We start from the raw sequence: 16,385 nt of genomic DNA on the forward strand, positions 1-16,385 counted from the left end.
GCCAGTGCCCTCACTGGCTGGGCGCAGTGGGGGGGACCCCCCCCCAAGGGTTGCGATCCCCTTACCAGTCAAAAAAAAAAAAAAAAAAAAAAAAGAAAAGAAAACAGGAGCATCCCAGAACAATTTCCACATGTAAACAAAACCCTCTCTCTCCCCCTCCAAAAACACAAGGCACTTACGAGGAAAGTTGTACTTAAAGCAGGTCTGTGCTGCAATCATCCATTCGGCCCTGGTTTCACAGAAAATGGCAATGGTGTTCTTTGGTTTTAGTCCCAATGCGGTGAGTCCATTACCAAAGTTATTCACTCTGCAGTTCACTTCGAAATAGGTCATCCATTTATAATTCCCAAGAATTAACTGTTAAAGTGAGACATTCTCTAATATTAGTATACCCATTCAAACAAGCAATTAAAATACTATTCAAAGTACAGAACTCTAAAAATGTCTTTAAGGAAATATACAGAAGCCGTGAACACCTTCTGAGAATTAGTAACACAGCACTGTAATGGAATGCCAGCGTATTTAAAATACACGCAATATACAATAAAGCAAAATGTACCTTCCTCTTTTTAAAAAATAAAAAGCACAAAAATGCTTTACCTTCTTAAAAACCTTTCCATTTGGCTGCATTTCATTTTCTTCACTTAGGATTTCCCTGGTTCCAAGGCTGTCCTTCTTCCCAAACTTGGATACAGCATGGTCAAACAATTTATCCAGAGTGTCTGCTCCGGGGATGTCTATGACAGCTAGTGAGTTGAAGTGTGTGACAGAGCGATACGGACTTCCAGGTTTGGCTGAAGTGGGCTTAGCTTTTATTCTCTTTGCCATAGCGTTTTTCTTCTTGGCATTGGTAAGAAAATACCATGGAATAAATATAAGGGCACTGTATATTGTTATTAACAAGTGGACAGGCAGCAAAATAATGGTGAGCACATTTAGCTTAAGTTTCATAGTTGAAAGGCTTCTAAAATGGTGCTTATTTCTTGTTATTCTTTGGCTTCTGAAAGCCTTACTTTGCTGAAGAAGGCAATAATGGAAGCAGCAGTTAAGAGTAGCAGTATAGCCAAGGCAGCTCAGTTTTAGTGGTATAGATAAAAGTTAGTAATCTTTGGAAGCTGACAATAAAGTACACCTGTAAGTGAAAACAATGAACCAGGCAGAGAGCAGGAAAAAAAACAAAATAAAAGAGTATTAACAAGTTGATAGCACAATTGATTTAAATACTCAGGTCTTTATTAGTTTATATAATTGATTTGATACAGAAAGCTGAAATAACTGGTCTGAAAGACTGGCATTTTTCCATTTTTAATCAGCATTGACATAAATGTTCTTTCATGTAGCAACCTCTGAATTTAATTTTTTCTTGGTTTTTAGGTATATTTTGCACATCATTCTGTAAGTCAGTGAACAACACTATTTTAATGTTACATGAATGCATGAACATAATATTTAAGTTTGGCCAAACTCTGGAAAAGTGGGGTATGCCAATAATGAGGTTTCTCTTAAATATGTGTATGGAAACCAGACAGCTTTAAATAGGATTGAGTTTTGCATCCAAAAGAAGGGAAAAACCACCAATATAGGTTTATTTCTCAAAGATCAATTCAGAAATATTATTCTGAGCTCTTCATTAAGGTAAATTTCTGAGGAATGGAAAGAATACAATTATGAAATCATTTCCTGTCAATTTTGAGTACCAGTTACCTAGGAGGCCTAAGATAAGTCTGAAGTAGTATTAAGTCCTGCCCTTGCCTATTACAAGTTAACACCTATGAGGCTATTAGCACACAAGACAGAGCCAGAGTTTTTCAAACTTTTTGGGGGGATGGGTGCGGGGGGTGCGGCTAAGCCATTTCTTCAAATAAAAATTCATGCAGTCTGCTCATATATAACACTAAAGTGGAGCTGCTCTGGCTGAAGCAGGGATTAGCAATGTCCCGAGTCCTACCCCGGACTTCCTGGAACCCTACTTCCAAAGTGACCACTGAGGCATTTCCACTGAAGAGCACAGAGGTAATACATAACTAAGTGCTACAGTGTGGAGTACAGAGGAAGTGCAAGCTGGCCAGGGGTAATTAGGAAAGGCTTTGTAGAGATTAGATTTAAGCCAGACCCTATGGCGGGCATCTGGAAATGGAGGAAGAACAGAGGGCATTCCAGGCTGGAGAACCACATGAAGAAAGATGCAGTGGGAATGAAAGGATTTTGTTAAAACAGGCAGTAACAATAACACGGACACTAGCCTTACTGGGGCAGATGGCACATGTTGGCTAACTAGGATACGGTAGTCCAGGATCTGACAAGTCATGCAAAGTTATTTTGATTTGATTAGACAGAAAACTGGGGGCCACTTCAGGTCAGAAAAACAGTGCCACTGGAAAGGAACCGCACAAACAGCCCCAGGGATAATATCTCTCAGGGAGTCTGCCTTCAGCTCAGAAAGCTATTTTGGTGTGTGGCAGCATATTTCAACCATAAAAATTAAAATATTAGTTCACTCCAGAGAGACCAAGTGAAGCCCACCCTTCTGCATCCCTCATGGAAACAGACTGACGGACTTAATTCAACTGACCCCAGGCTAGTTGTTTGTTTTTATATCAATTTCTACAAAATGGTAGCTTAATCCTGCCTTTGCCTTTCTTCATGTCCTTCAGCTGAGTGCGGTGAAATGAGCAAGAAACTAGAAGTCACTGGGTTTCAGTCCTCACCTCTGCCACTAGCTGGCTGTGTGACCTTAAGCAAACCATCTGTCTGAGTCTGGCATCAGACTGTGTCAGTGGGCCAGTCTTAAAAGTGATGAACCCCTTGAGAATCCAATGAGAACTGTAAACCCAATTCCCCTCAAAAAGATATGCATGTCGTGTATACAACTTCAGGGAATTTGTGAGTTCCCTAAATCCATCCACGAACCCCAAAGGGTGATACCAACCCTGAACTAAGAATTTCTGGCCTAGACAATTTCCTAGGGCCCTTCCAACTTTAAATTCCATGATTTACCCTACCTACAAATTGCTTTCTCGGTCTCTCTGACAAGTCTGGTCATTCACTTCCTCAACATATGGTATGCCAAGTGTCTACCATAGCACCCAGTCCTCAATATGCAAGATCCCCCTTAACAATCTTCTCCTCCATCAGCGATTTCATAACTACCCGAGTCCACAATAATCTTTCCTTTTTCTAATTTCCTACATTACTAGCAAATATCATTCTGATACTTGCCTATATTACCATCATTCCCAAACATCTGGTCAACCTAAGTACAGAGCACAGATCCGTGGTTCCCAACCCTCTCAAACCCAACACCTCTTTCTTATAACAAATAGTTTATAAAACCCCTTTATAAACCTTAAAGGATAGTCACAGACGATAATCTACCTACACATATAATTTTTTTTAAATGATTTCTTACTAGTAATATAAAGGAGTACCGTAAGGAAACCGATTAGAAATTTTTTAAAAATTACTTATTTCAATATATAAATTCTCAGGGACAATATTAGAAGACAAAAAAGCATGTCTTCAAATTTATAAAAGGCCTCTAAGGGGTGAGTACCACCCAACCTTCAACTGAGAAATGGTCAGACTTGGGCTGAAGATACAGCTTTTGAAAAGCTTATAACAAATAAAGCATAGTTAGATTTAAACTGCATCATATGGGGTTTTTTTTAGTTATTCATGACGTTATATACATTTAATCTTCCATACAGATTTGCCTTAATTCTTGGAGGAAGGGAAATGCCTTCTACATGATCCTCATAATGTTTAGTACAGAGACATACGCATAAACACGAAGAAAGACACACACACACACATACACACACACACACACAGCAGGCAAGGATCAAAGAACATTCAGGTGAGGAGAGACCAGAAAGATCATTTAGTCCCGGTTTTCATATTCATTTTGGTGGTGGTGAGGGTGACATGGGTCATCCATTTGAATAAAATCTTCCATGGATATGAAAACACAAGTATAAATGAAAGCAAAAAGCAGGGTTGCTCTGGTACAGGAGGCTGTATAACAACAGCCCCTGAAGGGACTCCTTAGGACCTGCAGGTCAGCTGAATATCTGAACCAGTGACACTGATCCCTCATCTTGCAAAGAAGCAAAGAAGCCACAGAGGACAAATTGAGCACCAGTGCCCTTTTAAGCACACCAGCCAGCCTCTGCCTCATTTTGCCTATTATCTTAATATCCTTTCTTGTTAAAGGTTTTCTGGGGTTACACTCAGTCTATTGATTAACTCATTTCAAAAAAGATTTGAACACCTCATCTCACTTCAAAAAAAGAGTTGGTGTGTAAGGTTATGGTATCGAGCACTTAATACAAAGATGAGTAAAACATGCCTTCAGCCCTTTGTATGCTGTACATATGTGTTCATATGCATGGTAGGGAGCAGAGAGAACAACTCACAAATAATCATAAGGTAGACCATGATAAGTCCCATAAGAGAAGCAAGAATACAATGCTAAGGGTATTCACAAGAGGGGGGAAATTGCATCCAGCTGGGAGAGAAAAAGAGCTAAGGGAGAAAGTACAACAATCAAGAAAGGTTTCACAAAATCACTGTATTTGGGATAGGAGTGAAGGATGGGTAGGTTTTCAAAAGGAGGGGACAAAGATTGGGAAATGAAGATGGTCCTACCAGAGAGAACAAACATATGAGTGAAAGGATGGGGGCAGAACAGTGCAGGATGTATCTGAAAAACAGCAAATAGTGTAGCAAACACTTTAATGCTTTCTGCGTAAACTTCTGCGCCACTTTTATGATCTCATTTCATGGGAAAATAGAATTATTTCATAGTCAACTTTACTAGAATGCAGCTAGACCATAAAAGACACATGCGTATGATGATTTGGCAACTCAAGTTTAAACACCCTGCTATTGTATGTAAAAGAAAATGAACTGTTGTCTAAAGAAGAGAAAGTCTGACGTCCTGGACAGTAAATGTGCTAAACTAGATTAGATCTGGGTTCTAACCTTAGTGTCTGCTGTTAAGTGTGACTCTGAACAACTTATATGATCTCTCATATAAAAGTTCTGTATCAGTGGCTTCATCTGCAAAACAGGAATACTGCTTGTACTCCCTACTTCTAAGTATTTGGAGAATCCTTTGTCTTCTCCCTCACTTAAATTCCCTGGGCAATCATAATCATGCCCTGACATACATTCTCAGCTCTCTTGCCACTCTTTCACTTTGTTATACTTGCTTGGCTAAATGACAACCTGGTTCAATACAATTCTCCACCTAATCTGCACTTGGATCTGCGTGGCTGAATCTGACCAGAGAAACACAAGACTGTGCTGAATGTCTCACTTTAAATCAGTGATTGTTCCCTCCACTGGGCTCTCAGTGCTGCTCAGAGACCACACTGCACTGGTCTATCCACTGACCCACTCTTCTGGGTGTCGTACCTTATTCCCTCTCCTCAGACCACTGGCGTTCCTCCTCCATCCTTAGTCTCAGTTGCTGACCTGGCTTACTATTTTGCAGAGAAAACGAAAACTGCCCGCAAGGAATTTCCACAGACTCCCATCACTCTATCTACCCACCTACCACATCTGTGGCCATGTGCTCTTTTCTCTCCTGTGCCATGGATGGACTGTTGATGTTCCTGACCAAGGCCAACCCCTTCACTGCACACTGCCCCCTTGTCTACAGTGCTGCTGCTCTACCAATTCTTACCCTCCTCTCCTGCCTGAGTAATTTTTCCTGCTCTACTGAATCATTCCCATCGTACCAAAACAGGCTATTATTTCTTTCATCTTAAAAAAAAATTCTCTTTTGAACCTTCTTCTCAGCTACAGCTCATTTCTTCTCCTTCTCTTTAGTACTCCTTGAAAGAGTTGTCTATGCTCTGTCTCCCAGTTCTCTCCTCCTATTTTCTCTTGAAGCCATTACACTCAGGCTTTTGTTCCCTACCACTCCCCCGAATTGCTTTGATCAAGGTCACCAATGACTTCCATATTGCCAGATCCTAAGGTCAATTAAAGCTCAGTCTTCATCTTCCTTGAGCACTGGCAGCTTTTAACACAGTTGACCCCTCTTCTCCTGCTTCAAACTTCTTCACTTGGCTTTCAGAAGACCACATTCTTCAGGTTTTCTTCCTCCTCTAGCCAGTCCTTTTCAGTCTTCTTTGCTGCTGCTTTCTCATCTACCTGACCTCTAAATGCTATAATGCTCAGTCCTTGAACCTCTTCTCTTATTTACCTACACTCCCATGGTGATCTCACTTAGTCTCACAGCTTTATTTTTTTTTTAAGGGTTTGTTTTTTCCTTTATTCATTTATTTATTGGCGGCTGCCAGGCAAGTGTACCTGAACCCTGGACCTTGGTGTTATAAGGCTGTGCTTGAACCAACTGAACTAATTGGCCGGCCCAGTCTCACAACTTTAAATACCACACATATGATGATGACTCCCAAATTTCTCCCTAAACACCAGATTTGTATATCCAACTATTTCCTCAACAGATCCATTTAGATGTCAGATAAGTATCTTAAACTTAGCATGTCCAAAACTGAGCCACAAACTGTCCTTCCATAATCCTCTTTCACCCAGTCTTGCCTGTCTCTGTATAGTCCAGTTGCTTTGACATCTTGCAGTCATCTTTTGCTCCTCTCTCTTTCTCAAATATTCCACATGTAGTTCATCAGCAGATCCTAATGGCTCTACTTACAAAGTAAATATCTAATTTAACTACTTACCACCTGTACTGCTGCCATCCTGATTCAAGCCACTATCATTTCTCACATGGTTAAATGCCATAGCTGATCTAATCTCCCTGCTTCCACCTTGAACCCCTCTAATAAATTCTATACTCAGCAGCCAGAGCGCTCCTCTTACAATGTAACTTAGATCATATCATTCCTCTGCTCAAAACCTTTCAAAGAATCTCCATATGATTCACTTGGAATGAAAGCTAAAGTCCTTACTATGACCTACAAGACTACATGATCTTTCTCCTTCCCCTCAAGTTTCTGACTTCACCTCCTACTACTCTTTCCCCTGGCTCATTCTGCTGCAGTCCTACTTGTTCCTTGCTGTTTCTTGAACACACCAAGCATGATCCTACTTCAGGACCGTTGTACGTGCTATTCTCTCTACCTGGACTATTCTTCCAAGATATCTGCATAGCTTCTTCCCTTCACCTCCTTTTTGTCTTTACTCAAATAACACTGTCTCAGCAAGCCTTCTCCAGCCACCCTCTTTTAAAATTGCACCCCCAACACTTCCTATCCCTGTCTTGCTTTATTTTTCTTCTTAGTACTTTTCACTAATATACCACGTTTTAATTTTCATGTTTATTGTCCATGTCCCCATTAGAATACAAGCTCCATGAAGCAGAGAGTTTGTTTGCTGCTGAATCCTCAGTAACTAGAACAGTATCTCCATGTGTTAGCAGTTAAATGAATTTGTTGAATGACATAAGAACATACATGGAATTGTTCTGAAACTATAAAGTAAAAATGTATACAAGTCAATAACTTGAAGGCAGCTAACCTTACTCATCTTTAAAAAAAAAATCGGTTATACCGAAGTTCTAGGAAATACTGTACTCTTAAATTTCCTGGTAATTAAAGTAAATGTGAACATGTTATTAGTTGCTTAATAGAAAACATGAAACTGGAAAAACTGCCTGTTCCACAGAGGGAAAAGATGGGTGTTATAGAAGCATAAAGGTTACACAATTAGCACTATGTGCAAATTTTCACTCATGCCTTTTACAAAGGTGTGCTGTCCTTCCATGTATGAAGAGTGATACTGTTGTCCCACCATTAGCAGGACATGAACTCTGAGTCACGCTTTCTTGAGCTCAAGTAATACATTTGTATATCAGCCCAAAAAGGGCAGGGCATCATCTTCAGTCGTAGGATAGTTAATTGCTCCTGTCAAAATTTACCATTCCATATGGGAATCATATTAATAACCACTTACTGAGCGTTTACTATGGGCTAGGCCCTGTGCTAAGTCCCTTAGATATATCATCTCATTTAATCCTCTGAGGCAGCATCCTCATTTTATAGCCATAACAGACTCAGAGAGATTAAAAAATTTGTCCAACATAGCACAAGTGAGTAAAGATTTGGGCCCAGTTCTATCTGATTTTAAAGTCCATACTCTTAGCTCTGTTGCCTATGATCCTGGTCATACTGGTACAGTCTAAACAGGTGACAGTGACAAACCTTGTGTATAAAGAAATCCTGGCGACGATTTTGAACACTGATCTGACCTACATCCTAAGGTATTTTATAGGGGAAAAAAGTGCTTTAGATCCAGCAAATCCTAGAAGCCTTAGTTAAAAACCAAATTTAAATTTATTTATTTTTTTGTTCTGAGGTCAAGTTTAATAAAGTATTTCATTCCAGTTACTTCAAACACTCTGAGATAAGTTAAACACAAAAAGCGTTAGTGATACATGAAGCTCTAGTACACAAATACTACATACTGATTAAAGTCTACATTTAAAGAAGAAATCATCTCCCCCAGAAGCATGTGACACAACACCAATTTAAGAATGAAATAGAAAAACTAAAAAACTGAAGTCGGTTAGTGCCAAGACATTTTTTCAAGTTTTAGAAAATGGATTAAACCAAGCAAGGATTCATGCATCTGCCAAGTTGAAACACATAGCAGTGACAAATTAATTTCACCTGTTCTTGACATAAGGTCTCACGAAAACATAAAAATAAATTTGGAAATCAACAATTAACTATATAAGTGCTACTTCAAGAAATCACATTTTCAAGTCACCCATTATTTAAGAGTAATGTAAAGACCAAATAAAGAGATAATTTGCCTTCTGAAAAGGATTCGCTGTATCCACTAAATATCAAATCAGAAAACAATTACAAAAGTCCCAAGAGATTAAATAGATAAGAATACCTGTTGTACTTTAAAAGATCACATTTCCAAATAGATGTTGCATCACAAAGACTCTTGTGAAGGGGTGGAGTGTTTTTTTAAAATCTTATCTTCTCTCACACAGTATTAAAAATATCCAAATGATTTTAAAACATACAAGACAAAACTCAAGTACTATATTAAAAAAGAATGGTTGCCTTTAGTAAATAAAATCAAACTTTACACAAGCTATATATTACAATATAATTAACTTTATACTTTAATATTATAACTAACAAAATGTTAATATTTTAAGAAAATAAAATATTAAGTTACTAACAGGATTTTTTGCTATTGGTCTGCAAGACTGAATAATCACGTGAAATATATATCAGTCTGCCCCTTGTAGGTCTCATCTGACTCTGACTCAAACTGTTATACTGCAAATAATGACCAGTCTAATCAATATGAAATAACTTATACAATCAAACTTTAAACTCAGGTATACTGTAATTATAATAAATACATTCTAAAACTGAAATAAAGCAAAACACACACCAAAGATGAATATATAGATGCCCTACACCAGCACATTACACCTGTGCCTAGCTATTTTCATTCAAAGCCTCTCACAACTATGACTGATCTTTGGGTGCGTCTCTCACAAGATTAACCAAACCTGTTTACTTCATCACCTGAAGAGGTATTAACTCCTGAAGTCGCCATCCTGCCAGTCTCTTCCCAGCTTTTCCCAGCAAAGAAAGCACCTCAGCAGCCATGTTGGAGATGCCCTCTTATGTTCAAGCTTAAGTTCCCTCCCATAATGCCTTAAGAACATCCCCAGCATGCATCAGATAATGTGTTTTCTAGGTCAAAGGATGTTATAATTGGGATCCTATCTATGTATGTTAAAATGCAGAGAGCTAGGAGCCAATGTTGCTGCCTACACACTTCACATACACTGTACATAATTATATATCTATTCCTCAGTTTAAGTTATTGAGACACTTGATTTTTAAATATGTAGATTTCTAAAGTCAGGAATTGGTTGGATATAATTTAATCCAAAGCTTACATTTAAGGAATTTTGAGGATAAATCATGCTAGAATAGGAACCTACTGTCAAAGCAAGATATTAGAATCCAACTTCATTAAACACCATGAAAGAGGGAGAAAAACTAAGTTCTGCGAATTATGTTTTTGAAGGTTCAATGCTGTAGAAGGGGAACAGAGAGCACAAGGACAATTTCAATGTTCTACAACTGCTGTTAAAGAGTAAGTGCTACCAGACCCTGTACACAAAACCTTGCCGCTAAATTTAACTGAACATCATGCCATGATGTAGATTTTCATTTCATCTGTAAAGCCTTCAATTTACCAGATGCTTTTTCTCTATTGGGACACATTTATTATTTTAATGTAAGTTAACCGAAAAATAATTGGGTTATAGAACTTTAAAGTTAACTTATAATAAATGAGTTTCATTCAAGTGAGGAAGATACAGATTATTTCTATAGGTTACACATCTCTCTCTTGTCATCTTACATATTTATTTTAATAAAATAATACAGTTGAGGGTTATCAACCATGAGTGTAGGTTCCAAAAAAATCTCTAACCAGCAGTATTATTTCCCACAGGAATATCTTTGTGTTACAGGGAGAATTTTGCAACTGTGCCTTTTTTGCCACATGACCTGCCTCCGCATTTGCTAGAGGAGGAATCGGTTTAATAGGTTAGTTCTTTGCCAGTGTAGTTTCCCGGTACTTTATACTGCTAAAAATTATTCAACAATATAAATTTAAACTCTTTCTTATAAAATGGCAAAATAAGTGACTACCATTCAGCTGCCTTACCACTGTTATGTGAAACTGTATCATAATTTAAAGAAGAAAAAAAAAAGCTCACTCTGCTCTATTGTATTAAATATAATTAAATATATCTTCTAGGTGAAACTAATAAAAGAATTGAAAGACTGATAAATCTGTTGAAGATTGAAATTGTATCAGTCAACACTCACATTTTCTCCCTAGTAAAGAAGAGCACATATACCAAAGACAACAGATAATTCAAAAACCCACTTTCATCGTTAACATTTTATTATGGATATGTCTGACATTTCAGAAATTAAAGAATTCTTAACTAAAGAAGGAAGCCACGCAAAGCCAAATACAAAAAGCCATGGAAAAATACTCCTAGTGTTAACATTTCCATGTTAAGGATGGGAATACATTCCATTCTGTTCTCTCTCTTCACTTTCATTTGCTTCATTATGGTGAGTGAGAAATAAATAACCTAATTATTTCTGTTTTGAAACATATTTTGGGATAGGAGAGGCAAAGTCAAGACAATTGATGGTGAGCTTCCAAAGTGCCACATGGGTCTATAAACTCCTGAACACAACGGGCCAGATGTTCCTGGCAACTCCTACCCTTCACCTTGGTAGTTTTTTTCCCTTCCAAGTCTGGATGGGTTGCAGGCTAATTGCTATAAATGTGTATGTGTGTGTGTAGGTGTGTGTGTAAGAGAGAAAACAGTACTCTGTGGACAAATAAGTTAACTATAGATGCTTGAATACTACTCCCCTCACAATGGCACCATTCTCTGTCAATTTCCCCAAAGAAATGCTAGCCTTATTGATATCTTACCTCCTTCATCAATCATGGGGTAGCATGCAACCTAAGTAGCTGAATTCAGAGACAGCTAATTCTGGCGTGCTGAGGAAAATCTTTGGCCATGTTTAAGATTTTCCTAATATAGGCTAATCAGTGGACATCAGCATTTAGCTATACAAGGACATTAGGTCTTTTCAATTTCTTTATTTTTAGAGGGATTAAAAAGTAGTTATTAGTACATAAGAACTACTAAATCTTCTGTTTCAAGTTCATAACCTATTATATTGAAAGGAATTCTCGGAAAACCAGAAATTCTAGAGAGGCAGTATCAGATACAGGGTTTTGGTCTAGGTTCAAGAGCTGCTAAGCTGTGAGACCTAGAACAAGTTAAATAAACTCTCACTGTCTGTTTCCTCATCAGTAAAATGAGAAAGTTGGGTTCAGATTTTAAGATATTATATCTGGTAAAATATTTTATAAAAGGAAGGATGGGTGGGGATATGACATGGAGCTGCCAATTTTTTGCCAGATATGGAAATAAAAAATAAATAAAAAAATAAAAGCCCTACTATTTACTATCACTATCATTTCATAAAATAAAAAACATGTTTAACTCCCCAAAATTAGAAGGATATATCCTATAATAGGAAGCAATCCTTTAAATTAAAAATATTTAGGATTAAAAACCTCGACCTGCTGTCCTTATTTTCCTCACTTCACCATGGACCACTAAAAACTTCTTCACTAACTAGCAGTGGTCTAAAAATCAACACTTGAGAACCACTGGACTAGGTAATTTTCAAGATCCAAGGCTCAAAACACTATGATTTTAATTTTAGATGCTCTGTTGTGTTTCTTTCATGCCATATCATGGTTTCATCTCAGTGAAGAACAGTGCTAATACTTGGTTTCATCTCAGTAAAAAACAGTGCTAATACCTAAATTTACGAAGAGCCGAAATATATTTAAATCAGTTTGAGAAACAGCCACCAAACCAGAACAAGCTTCTATTTATTAGGGCAAGTATAAACTGCTACAGATTTAAATTCATCAATAATATTAAACCATTGATTGTGTGTTTACTATTAAGTTCATTTTACAGATGAGGAAACTGAGGCCATGAGAAGCTAGCAGCTTGCCAAAGACTACACAACCTGAAAGCCTCAGTAGTCAGAACTGGAACTCTGATCTGTGGCTCCATTTTTGGGTATGACTCAAAGAACAAGATTCTACTTTGATTTTAATTACCACTTCACCTTTTATAAATAAGTGGCAAGTGGTTTAAATTTAAGAAGTTGCACACGGTAAAACATTTTCCTATTTTACTTTTCCAAATATTACCTTTTGAACATAATCCTAAATATTGGTAGGGTTTTTCCACTATAAAAAGAGCCAAGATACCTGTTAGTATGGTCACTTAATTTTCTCAAAAAGTCAATAAAATTACACATTTAGAATTTCTAAAGGACAATACTTACAGATTTCCTCTTTTTCTCTTAAGAACACGTATATCTTCTGTGATTTCAATCTGCAGTAAGAGACATTTATGAGTACAGTGACATGAGAAAAGAAACCCTTTAAAAAAAAGTCAAGAGCTGTTTCCACTTTACCTGTGCACCTCAGCTCATGAGAAGCCAGGTACCAAAGGAAAAACAAGAAATGACTAGAGAGGAGTGTCTGACTAGTAGTAGTGCTATTTAGGATCTCAGAAGAGCAACTCAGCCAGACTCTAAGAGACCATAGTTGAAAATATCTATTTTTTAAATTTTACATACTAGCCTCTTACTATTTATACCTAAATCTTGCTTTTTAACATTAGTCAGTTCTTTTATGGAAAAAAAAAATCTTGTGGTGAAGAAACATTTTTCACTTTAGTTTTATTTTTCTTCTACTAAAATCAAATAAAATATAAACACATTTTATTAAAAATAAAAAAATAAAAAATAAACTCTATGAGGAAACGGCAAGAAACAGAACTCATGTTCTTCTTTGGCTCCCCACTGTCAGGACTGGAGCCAAGTTTAGAGACAGAGACAATATCTGACCACAGCATGCATCCGCACACCCAAATGCTTGTAGGCATCTAGCTATTTTCCCATCAAAACCAAATTTGAATAATTTCCTTTAAACAATGCAAAGTTCTTTCCAAAAACAAATACAACACTGGTTTAAGTAGAAACCTAAACATATTTTCATTTTCCCTCAATTTATAAACAGATCATTTCTGTGATGCTCTTCAAGATACCTACACCAAAAAGGCTTATGGGTCATTTTATGGTTGAGGACTGACCTATTTTGGACAATGCAGGAGAAAACCAGTTACCGTATGAATACTTTGAACATTAAAATAAGGCCCTTCGGTAATTTGATACTGCTTACTTACATTTCAGCACCACTGGAGTGTCCTGGACATGATGCTAAGTGAGGCTTTATTTCATTCAGCAGTATTCAGTACTATTTGCATAAGATTTTGTTATGAGGACAACCCTTCAAGTTTTTTTTTTAATCTAGACACCCCAATGGAAGTAATAAAAACAAACATCCACATAACTGTAATCACCACACTAACTAGCTGGTGTTAACTCAGTTAATTTTTTCCTCTGGTACCATTAGAAAGATGAAAGAAAGAATGATTTATACTCAGACCTATCACAAACTAACAGAGGATGACTATTGTTTTGTTTAATAGAACTACTTTCAACTTCAATATCCACAATCTACTTTTGGGAAGGAGGTGTTGGGGACTGTATTAGCAAATGTCTGAACACAGATGGTTAAGACTACTTATAAACAGGACTAGCCAGTTAGCTCAGTTGGTTAGAGCATGGTATTATAACACCAACGTTAAGGGTTTTGATTTCCATACCGGCCAGCTTCCAAAAAAACAAAACAAAAACAAAAAGATTACTTATAAGCAGAAGCCATGCTATTTATTCTTATTTGTCTTCCAGAAGACTAACATTTGCTATTAACATAAACAAGGGGGAAAATCCTGCATATACATGATAAAATGAGGTCCAAAGAGCTCACAAGGAGAATGTCGGGGAAGAAAAACTTCACTGTTCTATATACAAATGTATATATCTTCCTCACACATAATTCTAATAACTGAAAAATGACAAAAACCACCCGTCTATCAAATCACTTAAAGATCTATAGGTGGCAGGAGGATGGGGGAGAGGGAAAAATACAAAACTATCCACTAGTTTGCTTAATTTGGAAAATAATTCCATCAGTAAATACTTGCAAATGATAGTCAACACTTGAGACTTGTTATTAGAGAGGGAGAAGGCGGAGAGGATGGTCAGTTCTCTGAGAATTCTCCTAGCTGGATGAGTGCCCTATTTCAACCTTCTGCTCATCCCAGTCTCATAGCCCAAATCAGCTGGGCAAGAGAAGCGACTATCAGAGATTCTTTAACACAAAAGAAAGACAACATTTTTTTCAATGCCTATAATGTTAAAGGCCATTTCTTTCATCATAAAAATGAAAGTAACAGCTATCCAGCAATGAAAAGGAAACCAAATTACATCTTCTAACCTAGCCTGAGTTTTTCTACACAACAGGAAAACTGACCCTGCACCGTCCTCTCTCCTAGCCTCCCCCTACAAAACAGCACCCTCCTCTTTAAGTCATTCTATTAAAATAAATAGCAGAAAAAATTTAATAGAAAAAAACTAAGCAGATTACCACCATGCAGGCTCTATTCACAGATGATCAGGAATAGGAATGATTTGGTTAAACTTATAGTGCAAACTTCACTCAGACTTTTCACTTTCACAGATATGCAAGTTTTTTGAAATAAGAGTATGAGGAAGTTGGAAAGTCTTAGCTTAGCAAATTTTTAACAGACTAAAGCACATATGATTTGTTTCTACTTAATAACATCATGGCATTAAAAAAAGAGATAATACAGGGGTACTTCGAAAAGTTTGTGGAAAAATAGAATTAAAAGATAATAGGAATCTTTCCATGAACTTTTTGAAGACCCTTTGTACAGCAAGAAGAGTTTATCATCTTACAGTTAGAGAAAAAGGCAACTCACTAAATACCAGGGAGCAAAATAATGTCTATGCAGCTAACAGGACAGTAAAAAGTGATACCAAAAAAACAGAGTAAAGTGATACAAATACAAGGCAGTGTTGTTCAGCTTAAGCCAACCCTCATATTCTGTGACAGACTTAAAAACAAACCATTAATATAGCATCATGCATATGTCCTAATAAAGTAAATCTTATACAAAAAAAAAGAAATACCATTTATGTGTTTGGTTTTTGGTCCTCTCTGCAAATAAGTTAGTCTGTTAACCAATATTATGAAAACATTCTTCCAAAAGTAAAGTCAATACTAAACTTGTGATAGCATCTGCTGGAAATGTTTCAAGCATGATGAATCGTCATCCTGTACTTAATGTCACAAGGACCAATCTTAATAAGTTTAAAATAGAATGTTTCAGAAAATAGTGGAAAAATATGAGGAGGAGTCCTTAGCACTTAGTGTTCAAATCTAAAAGTACGAGGGTACTTCAAAAAGTTCATGGAAAGATTTGTATTATCTTTTAATTCTATTTTTCCACAAACTTTTTGAAGTACCTTTTTAAATTCTGGCAAGTCCTTTTCAAAACGATTCACTTTCAAAGCAATGGTCTTTTACAGGTCTTATTTTAGATAACTATATGTATATAAATCATATATTGGCAAGGACTGGTAGATAAAAACTGCCATACTAGAATACAGTTCAAAATTTAGAAATGTTGATATCAAGAAATAATACAGGTCCAAACAGTATGTATGATTCCATTATACATACATATATTCTGTGTTACATATTCATAGAAAAATTAGCAAGATATGCACCAAATATTACTGCTAGTCATTGCTGGGTAGTAGGATTACAGGTTGAATTTATATTTTAATATTTTTATA

The 16,385-nt window shown here is 36.8% G+C and overlaps 1 protein-coding gene across 2 annotated transcripts in view; it reads right to left on the minus strand.

Annotated features, from left to right (window-relative positions):
- Positions 1–12,994, minus strand: part of ACSL4 (acyl-CoA synthetase long-chain family member 4) — a 44,651-nt gene extending 31,657 nt beyond the window's left edge. The window contains exons 1-3 of one of the 2 annotated variants that reach the window (XM_008566667.1): positions 12,939–12,994; positions 601–840; positions 180–357 (exon numbers count right to left, since the gene is read on the minus strand). In XM_008566667.1, coding sequence (XP_008564889.1) covers positions 180–357; positions 601–828 — 406 coding nt within the window. In that variant the 5' untranslated portion in view covers positions 829–840; positions 12,939–12,994. Of the gene's footprint in view, positions 1–179; positions 358–600; positions 1,133–12,938 lie in introns of those variants that run through there. The other variant, XM_008566666.1, reaches the window with a different exon arrangement.
- Positions 12,995–16,385: the final 3,391 nt, after the last annotated feature.

This window comes from Galeopterus variegatus, unplaced genomic scaffold, assembly GCF_000696425.1.
Source record: "Galeopterus variegatus unplaced genomic scaffold, G_variegatus-3.0.2 Scaffold260, whole genome shotgun sequence".
Taxonomy (NCBI): Eukaryota; Metazoa; Chordata; class Mammalia; order Dermoptera; family Cynocephalidae; genus Galeopterus; species Galeopterus variegatus.